Raw genomic sequence first — 16,173 nt, 5'->3', positions numbered from 1 at the left:
CCCGAGTCCCTAGCGCGGCGGGGCGGGAAGCTGCGAAGCGCTGCGCGCCCCGATTGGGGCGGCAGGGCTCCCCGGGCCTGGACAATAGCGCCGAGGAGCCAGAGGCGAGGAAAGGCGGGGACCAGAACTCGGCCCCGCGGCGGGCCATGCGTGCGGCAGCGCGGCTCCGGGGCGGCCAGCAGCTGCAGTGAGGCCGAGGGGCCCTCGGCTCGCGGGCGTGCTCCCGCCTTCCCCGGACCCCCTTCCCGGGCGACTCCGGCGGGGCCCGGACCCCAGGCGGCAAGATGACCGACACCCGGCGTCGGGTGAAGGTTTACACCCTCAACGAGGACCGGCAGTGGGACGACCGGGGCACCGGACATGTGTCGTCCGGCTACGTGGAGCGCCTGAAGGGCATGTCTCTGCTTGTCAGGGCCGAGAGTGACGGTGAGTGAATCCCTCGTCTCCCCGGCGTCCCTGGGCCACCTCCCCGGTTCTTTGGAACCCCTGGGCCGCTCCCTGGGATGACGAAAAGGGGGCGAATGGGCTGCAGCTGCCGCCTTCTCGGGGCAGGGCGGGCCCCGGCACCCCTGTCCTCCGGGAACTGCCCGGAGAGTGTTTAGGTGTCTGAGCGCCTGGGCGCACTTGCGGGCGGGAGCGGACCGGGCGCGTTTGAGCGGAGCTGCCTGGGAGTGTGGCGAGATCGGGGACGTGGGCGCGGGAGCCCGGAGCGGGCCGTTCCTGTGCACCAGAGTGACCTTGAGAAAGGTACTCATTAAACCGATCTCCTGCCTTAGTTCATCCATCTGTAGAGCAGGCATGAAACTTTTCTCGGAGCTAAGAAAGTTCTTAACAGTTTCGCTTTTTGGAACAGGAATGAATATTTTGTTGTACTCCCCTCGCCCCCCGCCCAAACACATTACTGCTGCATCTTTCCGACCCTGTTGCAGGTTGGCAGCGCTGGTTCATGGATCTGGCAACTCTGCACTAGGCAGAGAAAATATTTCTTTGCCTAAGAAGATAGATGGGTGTTTCCCCAATGCTAGTTGTCTTTTTCATTAGAAATGAAGGTTTTTGTGTGTAGTTTCACTGTGTAAACGTTTCTCAAGTGTGGAGTCATTTTATCGGAGCTTTTTGATTGCTTAAATTTGTATTCATAGTTTGGTTTAGTTAACAGGTGGGGAGAAGTTGGCAAGTATCTCTAGAACCTTTCGATTCTGCCCCAGTGGTGCGTAAGCTTCACAGATTTTGAAACAGCCCTCAAGGTTCAAAGACCAAGTTGTTTGAAGATAAGCTTTTCACATTTTTAAAGACTCAACTCTTCAGGAATTGCCACTTCCCCCGGTGGCATACCGTGAATTTCCCTTAAAGAAAAAGTTCACATGGGCTAAAACTTTTTTCAAAATTGTTCCTCTCAATTTGAAAACCTGTTTTGTAACAATATCCCATAGTTTTATGGTAGCTAACTATCTCAGTTTATAATTGTAGTTGTTCTGTAAATGCATTACTACAAACTCATTTTAAGGAATTTTAATTGGACTTCCTAGCCAGAACTCCGGTTCCAAGGAACAGATAAGACTCACCATTCTGTAATTGACGACTGCAGGGACATTGCTTTTCAATTTGAATTGAAAGAAAAATGGTAACTTGGAGTATATTACCCACAGGTTACTTTATAAGGCTCCCCCAAAATAAAAGCGGAGAAAAACTATTTTTTCTTGGAGGCGTTTAAAGGGTTTTGAATTCATTGGGTATATTTTTCTGAGGCCTATGTTACTTGCCTCTTAAAATACAAGTTTGAATGTGAAGTGTTAGTTTACTTTGGTATATGACTATCATATAATAACCAGCTACTCTATGTTCTATGTTTTTGTTTGGAAAACTTTTTATGTGATAAGTTGGAAAGTATAGGCTTTATGGGTTTGGTTAACTTAAGATGAAAGCATGTGTAGATTCGAGATGAATTCTTTGAAATCTCATAATAATTTAAAATAAGAGGTAACTTCACATCCTGTGTTTAATTGTACTCATACAAAGTCCTTTGTTTAAAGTACTTTAAAGCATTAAGTCCCATTGTCATATTATCATAGGGAATCATACTCGTTTAACACAATAAGAATCTTCCCCGCCCCCCCCCCCATTTTTATCTGTTAGGGAAAGAGCTAAAAAAATTAACTGTGCCCTGTTCAATTTATAAGTTATTAGGAAAACTAAATCCAAGAGTAGGCTTAGAAAATTCCAAGATATTTGTGAATACTTTATAAATAATTTTTGCTTTTGATTATTCTTTTTTCTAACAGGAAAACTCCAAATAGGAATAATAGTCAAAATTTACTGAGTGTCTGCTGTGTGCCACTTGTATCTTCTGGTGTTTTCTGATGTAGGTACTATTTTTAGCCATATATACAGATTGGGAAACTGAGGCCTAGAGAAGCTAAAGAACCAAAGATCACATAGCTAGGTTAATAAAAAAGCAAGGAAGATCAGTGTTCAAACTGAGGTCGTGGAGAGGTATCAGATTGAATGAGATTTCTAGACTATGACTTGAAACTTGTATTATCAATTATTTAATTAATATCATTAACTGTTTACAGTGTGTTTGAAACACCCATATTATTGTCTACTTGCATTTGCTGCTTTATACTTAGACCCAAGTTTTATTTCAAAGGAAATGAAGACAAATGTTTAGCCTGACGGTATTTAAAGTTGTAGTTTGTCTCCAAGCCACATGTGGGAATTTTCACATTGGCTGCTAGCTTGGGTTATCCATTGTGTGTTTCCCTCATTTGCCATACGGGATAATTCAGAATTTTCTTTTTATGGAAAGTTATTTCTGGTTTTCCATATGAGTCATTTATCTTGTTAGAGGAGCTTATAGACTTACCTGAAGATCAAGAAGGCAGTTTTTGAATGGAAGTACTTGTGTCTTCCGTCAGTCCGTGTCTGGATTGCATTCTGGAAGCTGAGTTGGCTTGACAATTCTGTAGCTCACTTTGCCTTGGAGGAGAGATGTCCCACTAGCTACTGAGCCCATTTTCTGATTTGCAATTCAGTAGGTTCCTACTAGCAAAATAGGTTGTTGAAATGTATCCTTTTTTAAAAACAAAGATTACCTAATTTCTCAGGCTTTATCATAGCCGTGTACTTGTAAGGTTCCATCTTCAGTAAAGATTATTTAGTGTATTTTCTTCCAGTTTATGCTGTACCTATTAGCTTGTTGCTTACTCTCTCATTTTGTTCAAATCATTCCTTTTTTCCATTATGATTTTTACCACCTCCTACCAATTTTAGAATTGATAAATTGGAATTTCTTCACGTACTGAAGGATGTATTTGAACATAAAATCACATCAGTACTCTTTATTCTGGATTACTTGCCAATCATCAAGAATAGTGTTCTTATGTTTTTTACTTTAAGTTTTATGTTTTTTTACATACAATAGTTTTAATGTTTATTTACAATAGTTTGATTAATTTTTATTAATAAAATTAATAAATTTTATTAATATTTAATAGTTTCAATTAATTTACGTTAATAGTTTTAATTCTGACTTGTTCAGAGTTTAAAAGATTTAATTTTCACTGTTACTTGAGGCCTGAAGAAATGGGACAAAAGAAATGTTTTGTTCAGGGTAGTACTGCTAGCTACTGGTGAAAACTGGAATCTTCTGCTTCTACCTCTTGATAGAACTTGGTTATAGTAGACCTGCCTCTTCTCCTATTTATATACACTATAAATAGGAGAAGAGGTCAACACTTTGGGTAGGAAAGTCTGTTTTGTTTTGGCTGCTGTGGTGAGAAATGAACAGAGAATCAGCATTTTCTGTGTTGTTCTTATAAATCAATTAGGTAGTATATGATCTTGCAACAATAAGCATTTCAAAATTTAGCTACCACGAAGAACCCGGTGGGAGAACTATTTCACTTTGAAAACATGATTTAAATGCACTTTTTCTCTTGTGTAGTCCTGCATTATGGAAAATTAATAGGCTTAGGATAGTCAAGCCTTTAGTTATCATCTGTTGCATGTGATAACTTTTGAGTTCAGGGCATGGGCTACGTTGTGTATAACTGGGGTGGAGAGTTTTGAAGGCTGACAGATGTGTGAAACCTCTTAATGTAACACTACAGAGTGTTTTTCCTGAGCTTTCATTTTTGTTTTTAAGTGTCTTTGTAGTCCACAAAATTGAGTGGGAGGGACCTGGAATACAAATCTACTATAGGTTTAAAGCATTACACTAATCTCCTATCCAGGTGAGATTTTTGGTCTTATATTAATTCCTTTTGGTACCTTTTGAACAAGTGAATTTTCCAGCTAAATTAAACTGTATAACAGAAGATTTGAAAGTCTCAACAATTATTATGGAATGCTCCCTAAATATTGTATACTAGAATGTTTTTCTTAAACAGTACAATGAGCCTGTGATGCTTAGTCTTTTGTTTATAATGTGTTTCTAGATCATTGTTATCAATACTAATTTTTCTACTATTCAGAAATAAAGTGATGCCAGGGAAATGATATTCTGATCTTGCTATTAAAAAAGAGAGTATTGAGTGCTGGTTATGTGTTAGGTTCTGGGTCAGGCACTATATATTCAGTTAATACTCAAAAGCAACCCTGTGGTTGCTTTGCTTTATTATTTTTTCTAACTTTAAGTCTTGGTGCATTGATTCTTTGATTGGATAGTTTGGGGGTCTTTTTTTCCTGTACCCAGCCAAAAACCTATATTTTTTTTTAATATAAAATCTTTCTGTTTTAAAAGGTTTGCATGAATTATTCCCCAGTGGTTAAAGAATCCTGTCTGTAATGCAGGATACATAGGAGATGCAGGTTCAATCCCTGGGTAGGGCCAGTCCCCTGGAGTAGGAAATAGCAACCTGCTCCAGTATTCCTGTGGGGAAAATTCCATGGACAGAGTAGCCTGGTGACTGAGCACGCACATATTGAATGAGTATGTTTATTAGAACTGGGAATTAAACAAGCTGTCCCGAGCTGGATCCATACTACAGGCACTAGTTCTGCGTTCTCTCGTTTCAGTTCTTTTGCATGTTAACTGCTCTCCCCTATCCCTGAAGGTGTTCGTTTCGTTTTGATAGGGTTGTGTTGGGAGTTTGCAACAGGATACTAGAGAAATTATCACATTTTATTTTATAGGAGACCCAAGATATGAAGTAGAGAGGGAACATTTTTAATGACTTAAATATTTATACTCATAGTTGTACTGTTTTATGGTTACTTTTTCTTGCTGTCAGTCCATGACAGCTTTACCTGTGATTGTCTTGGTTATGTTATAAGTGGGCATTTCCCCTTCTTTACCATTGTCTTCCTATTTCCTGAGTGTATAGATCTTCTTTTTATCAGTATATTTGGGGCATCTGTTTGTGTCAGGATATACAAATTGACTAACACTTTCACTTTTTCAAACAGTTCTATCTCATCTAAAATCAGCATAGTATTCACAAAGTATAGCATTATTGACGCAGTAGCATTTCTCAAATTTTTTCCCTTAGGATACCTTTAATGTAGTAAAACTGAGGACCTCTAAAAGCTTTATTTATGTTTAAACAAAAAATATCAGTATTTACCACGTTAAAGCTTAGACTTCAAAGATCTTTTCTTTTACATTTTTACATATCTCTTTAATGTCCAGTTTAATTTTTTTTAAAGGATTCTTTGCTACTTCTGCATTCAATCTGTTACAGTATCAGTGTAGACATACTGAGAGAATATGAATGAAAAGGGCAACTAATCTCTTAGTAATATTATGAAAATAGTTTTTATTTTCTAGGCCTTTTGAGATCCCCACACTCTGAGTATAGCTGGCACAAACATTGTTTCTAGTTTTCTTTAGCCTTTACAAACACTGCTAATGACATCTTTATTCATATGCTTGGCACTTGTATGAGGATGTAGGATAATTTCCTAGAAGGATTGTTGGACTAAAGAGTAATATGTGTTTAAAAGCTTCATAAAGATAAATGACCCTCCAAAGGGGTTGTGCTGATACTCAGTTTTGGTAATAGTAAATGAAAGTTAAGGACCCTCTTTTATTTTTTGAAGTATGCTATGCTAAGTCACTTCAGTCGTGTCCGACTCCATAGACGGCAGCCCACCAGGCTCCCCCGTCCCTGGGATTCTCCAGGCAAGAACACTGGAGTGGGCTTCCATTTCCTTCTCCAATGCATGAAAGTGAAAAGTGAAAGTGAAGTCGCTCAGTCGTGCCCGACTCTTAGCGACCCCGTGGATTGCAGCCCACCAGGCTCCTCTGTCCATGGGATTTTCCAAGTAAGAGTACTGGAGTGGGGTGCCATTGCCTTCTCCTTTTGAAGTATATATATGCATAAATATCGACTTGCGGGTGCATCGGAACTTTGGGATGGACTGGCAAGCATTTGCTGTGCAGGAGTATTCTTTAGTTCACCTGAAAGTAGTTGATTTTGCTGTGATAAATTCTACAATGACAAGTTTAATTGATGCATTCCCCTTAGCTTCATCCATCTCTCTTGTTTTTGCATTTCCATATTTCCTTCTGAGTCATTCAAGTGGGAAAGCCTTTTTCAAGTCTTGATATTGGGGTTTGCTCTCTAGGCTTGTCTTTCTCTTGTCTGTAAGAGTGTCTTTCTCAAATATGTGAGGTTTTCACATGTGTGGGGAGATGGTATCGTATCGGGGTGGTGAGAATGAAATTCCCCTTGGAGGATAAAGGAAGGCATCTATTTCATTGGAGAGGATGAATATGTTTCTCAAATTCGGATGGGGGGCTGTTCTGCGTATGTGATTCAGTTATTAAGATATATATGCTGGATCTATCCATTATTGAAAGCACGTGTCTCAACTGGTTCTTCTTCGGTTGATTGGATAAGTGCTTATAACTTGATCCAATAGGAACTGAGAGATGGGGGTGGGGAACCTAATAGATGGGCTAGGAATAAAACTAGAAATATGTCTTAATGGGATCTTTTTAAATTGAAGGATAATTGCTTTACAATATTGTGTTGGTTTCTGCCATACGTCAGCATGATGTCTTTCCGTTATTGTCTTACTTAGCTTCCCAATTAAAAGATTGCTTTCCATGATCCAGCCTCTACAACGTATTAACATCTTAGGGAGCGTGGTACTTGAGGACCAGAGCTGGACTACCTGAAGTTGTATCTTAGACTAAACCATGGGATATGGCTGAAATGGGTTTTAGGAGAGATACTTCCCCTGAATCTTGAATGCCCCAGGAGAGAGAAAAACTTAGTAACACCTGAAGCTTCTGGTATGTGCTTATCCTTGTTTTAGCCAGCACTTTGGGAGGGAACACTTCAAACTTCAGATAATTTGTAATTGGTTTTTCCTTTCTAGTTTTTCCTTTCTGTAACATTACTGAGAGTTTTGAAACAAATGAAAAGGGGCTGGGGATGGAAACTGGTTCTTAAAAAATAACGGTTTTACCAATGCTGGGTGCTTTGTTTTAGCAGCTGCCAAGTCAGGTACGTGCTTCTTGAAATCACAACTTGAAGTGCAGCCCCTGTTCCGTGTGTTGTTTTACCCCTTCTCTTGAAAACAAACTCCGTAACCAGCACTCTGGAAGCCTGACTCATGTCTCTCTCCAGTCACTGTCTCCCGCCTCCCCGCAATAAACCTAACTTCTAACACAATAGATTAATATTTGGCACTTCTTTAACTTTATGTAAATGGACTTATGGGATATACATTTGTCTGAGGCTTGTTTGTAAGATTCATATACATTATTGCATTTACATATATTTGGTTCATTAACAATGCTATATGGTATTCCAAAGTATGAATATTTACTCTTTAGGGGTTTTTTTGGTAACAGAATTCACATGCCAGCTAATTGATTCATTTAAAGTGTATAATTCAGTATGTTCTGGTATAGTCACAGGGTTATGCACCTGTCACCACAGTAAGAGAACATTTTGTCCTCTAAAAGAAATCATGTACCCATTAGCACCCATTTGCTCCCCCTTCCTCCCAATCCTAAACAGCCACTAATCTGCAGATCCACTAAATTAGCATATTCTGGACAATTCATATAAACACAGTCCTAAAATATGTGGTCCTTTGTGACTGGCTTCTTTCACTTATGTTTTCAAGGTTCATCCGTTATAGCATGGATCAGAACTTGATACCTTTGTATAGCTGAATAGTAGTTCACTTTATCCATTCATCAGTATTTGGACCTTTGGATTGTTTCCATTTTTTTGCTATTATGAATAATGCTCCTATGAATGTATATTGTACTTGTGTGGGCATGTTTTCATTTCTCTTGTATATACCTAGGAGTGGAATTGCTGGTAACTCTTAACATTTTGAGGAACTGCCAAACTTAAGTAGATGCCTTTTTATATACCCACAAGAAAATGTTTGAGGTTCCAATTTCTCCACACAGTTGCCAGCTGTTGTCATTATCTGTCTTTGATTATAGGCTTCCTAAGTGATGTGAAATGGTTATCTTTTCTTGGTTTTGATTTAATTTATCTAATGAATAATGATGTTGAGCATCTTTTCTTGTTACTGCCATCTTCTTTGGAGAAGTATCTATTCAGAACCATTGCGCATTTTTAAATTGGGTGTTTGCAAATTAAGTCACCACAACTTGGCAAGTGCTGATATTTTGCTGTATATATTCAGTACCATTTAGCACCATTATGAGTACATGGCAGTGAAGGGTCAGTAAATTACTAACAAAGGACAGTATCACAATTAGTAGATGAATTTAAAGCAAAGCTAGTTCAATTTGGAAATGTTAGCACACCTGTTTCTCAAGTGTCTGGCCACTATTTAGAATGGATAAAACAATTGTTAAATGTAATAGGAGATGAAAGCCTTGGGTGAGAGACAGCTGCAGAGAAAATGCTTCTTAAGTATTTTGGGCCAGAACTTGTCTTTAAACTGGACTTGGTTGATTCCACCTTAAACACAATTTATACCTCTCCAGGCGGAGAGGTATAAATCTAGTCTTAAAATTAGTTCTTTGTGAAGACATACAGATGGCCAACCAGCACAAGAAAAGATGCTCACATTGCTAATTAGAGAGATGCAAACAAACACCGGTGAGATATACCACCTTGCACCAATCAGAATGGCCATCAAAAAATCTACAAACAATGCTGGGGAGGGTGTGGAGAAAAGGGAATCCTGCTACATGGTTGGTGGAAATGTAAATTGGTGCAGCCGCTACTGAAGACAATACGGAGGTTCTTCCCAAAAAAAGGTAAAAATGGAGTTGCCATATGATCCTGCAATCCCACTCCTGGGCATGTAACTGGAGAAAACTATAATTGGAAAGGATATGCACCCTAGTATTCATTGCAGCACTGTCTACAATAGCCAAGACATGGAAACAGCTTGTTCATAGAAGGGAAATGAAGGTAAGTCCAACAGAAAGACAAACACCATATGATATCACTTACATATGGAATCTGAAATAGGACACAAATGAACTTTTCCGTGAAGCGGATTAATAGAACAGACTAGGGATGGGCTAGGAGTGGGGGGTTAGCAGATGCTAACTGTTACATATGAAATAAGTGAACAGCAAGGTCCTACAGTATAGCACAGGGAACTATATTCACCCTATGATTAAATCATGATGGAAAGGAACATGATAAAGTGTGTGTGTATGTATATATTTATATAATTGAACACTTGGTCTAATACCCTGAGTCTTATGATACTGTGATACTGCCAGGGGAAAAACAGATATGTGCAAGTTTGCTTGTTCTGAGAAGTAAATTGATAGTTTGAAGATGGAGAAGTTTGGTAATTCCTGTATTAAACAAAAATATAAGATTTTCTGAAGGTGAATCACAATTTGGGGATGTACTTGGTTAATGAATCACCCCTAATGTTTTCAAACTTTTATCAGTAAATTCTTATTTTAGCCAGGTTTTATTTATAATGCTAATTTGCATGTTTTACCGTTTCTCAATACTGGTGAATATCAGAGATTTAATCCCAGATCATCTGGCTTCACATTGTGCTATTTCACTACCTTTGCTGCTCGGGAGTTTGTTAGATCTCTGTTACCATCTAGTACTCATTCTTCAGTTGATTGTGTCTGTCTTGTTAAAAGTAAGCATGTATGACGTGAGCATTTCTTGGGTTATAGGCTATTATATTTAAATTCGTATTGTTTTAAAGGAATATTTCCTGTACTGAAGTTGTATGCGCATCAGACCTTCAAAAAGGAAATGTGTGTGTATGTAAGGGAATGATACAGTGTTACTGCTTTGCAGTTACATAATGGAATGTGTGTTTTTTCTCCCCTCTTTCCTAGGTTCTCTACTTTTAGAATCCAAAATAAATCCAAATACTGCATACCAGAAACAACAGGTAAAATTTTGAAGATGTTGTGCTTTTTTTTTTTTTTTGATGTGCTTTATCTTGAATATTATCCTCGGTTTGGTGATTAAATGAAAATTTACCATCTGATTCCTTACAGTGAAAAATTGGAGCAGATTACATGTTTTGCCTAATTCCAAAATACAGTTCCAGATATTTGACCAACCGAGCCTTATTTCTCACAAGTTACATCTAAAATACCACAGTTTTCTCTTCTAAAGAGAATTTAAAAAGTCACCATTGGTGGAATAATCAGCTCCTTTCTTTGCTGCTGTGAATGCTAGTAGTGTAGGAGGAACATTCATATCTCTGTACAGCAACTTAGTATAAATATGAATTTGATTTCTTACATAGCCTGAGCAGGACCTTATAATGATGTAACAGTTTTTAAAGAACTTTCAGTTTGAATAAACTTTCTTGTACCCTTCTGGTGCAAGAGATATCTGAAAGTAAATCTCTCAATGCCTACAAGCACTATCACCAAAATTGTTATTTATTCAAAATATACACAGATAATACTGAGTTCTCTACAAAGCCACTGAAATTATTATCAGTCTTCTCATTGCTCTGAAGGTGCAGATATAAAATAACTTTAAAAATATTACTAACACATTTATATAAATGAATTATAAAGTGCTTTTTCATTGACCATTAAAATACTATTAGAGGGAAGTTTTACTTTGCACATTAGATGATGCCTAAAGGTTGTGACTTGCTTGAGGTCACACATAATATATAGGAAATTTGATATTTACTCCTAAATTTATTTAATGATGTTTTATTTGTCCAACAAGCATTGGTACAATATGAAATAGTCTCTTGATGGTTTAATGGTCTATTAACACTATTTGTTGTTCTTAAGAAAACTTTCAGGTTCTATTGGAATGGCTGGAGGCTACAGTATTTGGTTTTGATGTTCAGTACTTAAATTCACATTTTGAGGTTTCAGTCAGCTGAACAGTAAAAGCATATCCTTAGAAAAAGAAAAGACTGAATCTGTTTTGAGGATGAATGAACAAATCCATATGTTTTAACCTATAGGTTGTTGGATGATAAGCAAGATGATTTGGTGAAAATTAGGCTCTTCAAGGAAAACAGAGGAGCAGTTCCTAAAAATTTTCAAACTTAAAAATTTGTCAAATGGGTCATTAAGGGCATATTTCTAGCTGTGCCCTGATTACGTCTCCAGGTGATTCTGAATATACACTGTAGCAGAACAGTTGCTTCTAGTTGTATTAAACTCATTACTAATGTAGTGGTTTTAGACTTCTTCCAATGAATCTTATGTTATTACCAGTTTTCAAAACAGTATGTATTGTCTCATTTAAAGACAAACTGAGGCTCAGGGAGGCCACCCAACTGACTAATTTACACTGTAATGTAAATTATTTTGAGTTTGAATAGCTACTCAGTCACTGTGGAACAGATTGCTTGCCTGGGATCTCTAGAAGTTCTTGAAGGTAATAAAAAGGGCTCTTTGAGTTCTTTTAAAAATTCTGAGTAAGACTTGTAGATTTATCCTGTTAGTAATGCTGCACAACCCAGTCAGAGGATCATTTATTTACTTCTGGCTGGCATCACTTTAGTTTAGTAAGAGATTATTGGCCTCATGATTGATAGTTAAATGATTGAATAGAATTTATATGAAGTTTAGCAGATAGATTTTTGAACATGGGATCTGTTTGTGTATAATAAAGTGTCCTTGCCAAGGTAGTAAAAAGTATAAGAAATAATAGATCCTTTAAGATACCTTAAAATACAGTTAGGTTTCCTCTTCAATATGGGAATCTTAATCATTCCAATCAGATGCTCAACTCACCTTGGCTTGGCTTTTTTCAGTTACTTATTAATCAGTTTGAATTATTTTTCTTTATATAGTCAGTAAGTTTGAAAGGGCTTCCCTGTTGGCTCAGATGGTAAAGAATCCACCTGCAATGCAGGAGACCCACGTTCAATCCCTGGGTCAGGAAGATTCCCTGGAGAAGGGAATGGCAACCCACTGCAGCATTTATGCCTGGAGAATTCCATGGACACGGGAGCCTGGTGGGCTACAGTCTGGGGGATTGCAAAGAGTCAGACACAACTAAGCGACTAACGCAAGCTTGAAAGGATATCTTAAATCCCATAAATATTATACCATGCATATTGTAGAATACATACTGTACTACAGCAAATGTAAAGTGGTCTTGGCATTGTGGCTGTAGTGTCTTGCTGAGATGGTATCTTTAGTAAAAACTGTTTATTAAACTTACTGTCATAAAAAAGTCAGTATGAAAAATAAAGGGGGTGCTAGGAGCTTCTTGCTTCCCGAATGTTGGTAAAAGTTAAAAAAAACCTCTGACCAGATAAATGCTCACATATTACAAATTTAACTAATAATTTCAAGGATGTTACGGGCCTCGAGTGCCCCAGTAAAGAACACCGGATACTGACAATGAGGAGGAGGAACTGTGTTTATTTTATTAATCCCATCCTCCTAACATACCCTTGTCATTAAAATACTCAAGACTTTCTCTTTGGGCGTTTTGACTAGAGCATAAAATGTGACAATGTGCAAGCAAACTGACATAATTTTAGTTTGTATCTTTTGGTACATTTGGATGGTGTGTGCAGTTGTAGTGGCTTTCATATATGGGTTCAGCTTTTCCTTAAGGAGAACATTGTTTTCATTTTATAGACTGGATAAAGTGAAGTGTAAAGAACATTGGAAATGACTAATATCAGTGTTGCAAAAAGCAGAAATGAGTACTGTTCTCATTTCCCTATTTTGTTCGTTTGCTTTTTACTTTAAAGTAGTTTGTGATAATATAGGTTAATCATTCAGACTTCTTTTTTTCTCTTAAGGACACTTTGATTGTGTGGTCTGAAGCAGAAAATTATGACTTGGCCCTCAGCTTTCAAGAAAAAGCTGGATGTGATGAAATTTGGGAGAAGATATGTCAGGTAATTTAGAAAATCAACATGCTTTCATTTTAAGCATTTTGTTTTTTGCTGTGCTTTAAGCTGATACCTCATACTTTAAAATGCATAGAGACACGTCATATAGATTAGTACTGTCTGTGAAAACTTGATTTATAGAAAAGCACAATTTATTGACACCAGTATACCCAGTCCAGACCTTTGCTGAACTCCAGAGTTTTATATTCACCTGCCTTTCAGAGCTGTCCTCCATGAATGCTACTAGCATCTCAAATTCAGTAGTCTAAAACTGAGTTTAATCTCACTGAGATTTGTTCATTTTCCTATCTCTCTCATCTTAGTAAATGCCATTCAGTTGCTGAGGTCAGAAACAAGTTTATCCTTCCTTCATCCTCTCTGTCCATTCAGTCCTTAAACTCTTAAGTCTTCAATGCATTCATTTATCTTCATTTTCACTGCTGTTGGTTTACTAAGCTACCATCATTTCTTGCTTGGTTTATTGCATTCATCCCAGATCTACCCAGCTAGAGTATCTTTTTTAAAATGGAAGTCTGATCATCTTTGTTCAGTAACTTCTTGTGACTCTCGACTCTCTCTTCAGTCTCATCATTTTTGTTCTTGGTTGATTCCAGAATTCCTTAGTGGTTCTTGTACCTGAGTCTAGTGGTAACATCTCCACAATCTTTTGTGAATGGTCATTGATAATGCACTCTAGTGGCTCAAGCCGTTTTTTCTTATTAAAGATTCATATAGACCATTATATCCTAAGGACACTTTTTCTATCCTCACGTTTATTTTATCTGGAGAAGAAATAATTTTCAGCAGATTCTTTAATTCATTGGTTCTCAAGGTGTGATTCTTAAACCAGTAGAATGAGCATAACCTGGGATCTGATAGAAATGCAAATTATGAGACCTCTATCCCAGATCTGCTGAATTAGAAACTCTATGAGTAGGTACCAGTTTTAATAAGCCTTCTGGATCAGATTTTCTCTGTTTAAAGGGCAAGGTAGTAAATATTTTAGGCTTTGTGGACTACACTGTTTAACTACTGTTTAGCTACTCAGTTCTGCTGTTGTACTGAGAAAGTAGTCATAGACAAACAAATGGATGTCGTTCTCTTACCAGTAAAATTTTATTAACAGGTGGTGGGCCAAGTTTGGCAGTTGTCTGTCAGTGCCTGCTTCAGGTGACTGGTGAACCATGACATTTGAGAGCCACTGCCTTAATAGACTATAGAAGCCTGTGTTCTTGAGACACAGATTTTCCTTAACTTGCAAAGTTTATTTCTGCTATATCGTTCTACTCAGTTGTGTTTCATAAATTAACCTGTTTAGTTGTTGCTTTCCTTCTCTTAACAGGTGAAAAACTAACATATATGTATTTATGCCTTCTTCATGTTTTCTTTGCTTTCTGCCCCATACAGTTGTTTCTACAGCATATTCCTCTAGATTTTGTCATTTGGAGTTCTCCCGTAGAAACAGATGAAATTAATGAGTTCAGGGTGGTGCTGAAAGTATCTGTTATTCACACAAATCTTGTTTCCTCTTCACTTTTCTGACATGAACAGCCCCACCCTGCACACAGTCTTTTATTAGGCTAGTATTTAACTCAGTCCTGGACTCAGTCTGTTACTGTCAGGCCTGGGTCTTTAAAATTCTCAGACCTTTATTATGCTTTTCCTTAGTCTGTAACACCATAAATTCTTCATTGTCTCTTGGGACACTAGTAGTACTTACATACTTTTCTCTGTAGTAACATTCCTGGGAATCCTGCCTACTTTGTTGTTCTTTTCTGATATAGTTACATAGTTCATGTTCAAAATGTCATTTCCCAATGACTTATGACCCTGACTGCACATCTTTTATGGTCTTCACATTCTCATTTTCTTTATATCCAGATTGACTTCTGAGATTTATCCTTTCTCCAGGAAAGCTCTTTCTTCTAGCTTAGCCTCGTTTCCTTTTAAAATTTTCATTCTCATATTGCTTCTGTTCTGAAAGCAAGACTGAAACATACTTGTCAAATATTTAAGAGTTTCACTTTGTTTCCCTAAGCAGATCAGATTCCTAAACACAGGCCTTTTGGATTACCTGTTCAGTCTTCATATTTGCGAGTTCACTCAAGAAGATACCATTTTCAATACATTTACAGTCTTTCATCCCTTTTCATTTGATTTTGTAATCAAATGCCTACCATGTTTCTATAGGTAAAGCCATAGCTTGAATATTAGGAGTCTAAAGCTGTGGTGAGATCTTATGTAATTTCAAAAATCCAGAGCCAACTTGAGACCATGCCAGGTACAAGCTGTGAATGTGCCTGGCCTCCTTTTAGTGGTTCTGCCCACTGGATTAAGGTCAAGATGGTGTCACCTTGCAGCATATTTCAAGACTTAGTTCAGGTCTTCTTCCCTTCTGATATTCATCAACATCTCTTAACCATTCTAAGCAGTTTAAGTTTGTTGGTCATTTCATATGAGGCCTATTTTTTCCATTCCTTTACCTTTCAGTTTGGCCTTTTGAGCTGGTTTAATGCCAGTGTCAGATTATAGGGCCAAGAGAGCAAAACTCATTTCATTCTGAAATATGTCTTTGACCTTTTATAAAAAGTTTCTTTTACCTTAAATTATATTTAATTGTGAAGACTTATAAGTTAATTTTTTATAAGTAGAGTCCCCTACACTGACATAAGGTTGGGATTTATGACAAACTTTAGAGCTTCTAGGGGATCATGAAAGGTAAAGGTCTGGATGTATAGAAAGAAAAACTTAATGGTTTGGTTACTTAACTATAAGCGGGTATTCTTAGGGCATAGCTCTACTACATATAGGTTGCAGTTACTTTTTGTGTGGTTTTATTTTTATGTGGGTGCAGTTTCCAGCTCAGTTTTTCTTAATCATATTTTTGGGCTACCAACCAGCATT

At 37.8% G+C, this 16,173-nt stretch overlaps 2 protein-coding genes across 3 annotated transcripts in view; one reads left to right on the top strand and one right to left on the bottom strand.

Annotated features, from left to right (window-relative positions):
• The window catches only part of LOC104985865 (WAS/WASL-interacting protein family member 3-like), a 35,321-nt gene extending 35,173 nt beyond the window's left edge, over positions 1 to 148 (bottom strand). Inside the window, exon 1 of the mRNA XM_010836262.1 lies at positions 35 to 148. Within this exon, the coding sequence (XP_010834564.1) occupies positions 35 to 148 (114 nt within the window). The remainder of the gene's footprint in view (positions 1 to 34) is intronic.
• SMEK1 (SMEK homolog 1, suppressor of mek1 (Dictyostelium)) overlaps positions 1 to 16,173 on the top strand; it is a 34,862-nt gene continuing 18,689 nt past the window's right edge. For both annotated transcript variants that reach the window (XM_010836179.1, XM_010836178.1), the window contains exons 1-3: positions 1 to 426; positions 10,268 to 10,323; positions 13,177 to 13,275. In XM_010836179.1, the coding sequence (XP_010834481.1) occupies positions 285 to 426; positions 10,268 to 10,323; positions 13,177 to 13,275 (297 nt within the window). In that variant the 5' untranslated portion in view covers positions 1 to 284. The remainder of the gene's footprint in view (positions 427 to 10,267; positions 10,324 to 13,176; positions 13,276 to 16,173) is intronic.

This window comes from Bison bison, unplaced genomic scaffold, assembly GCF_000754665.1.
Source record: "Bison bison bison isolate TAMUID 2011002044 unplaced genomic scaffold, Bison_UMD1.0 scf7180017864061, whole genome shotgun sequence".
NCBI classification, from domain to species: Eukaryota; Metazoa; Chordata; class Mammalia; order Artiodactyla; family Bovidae; genus Bison; species Bison bison.
Note: the sequence above shows the minus strand (reverse complement) of the source record. Positions and strands in the feature narration are given on the sequence as shown.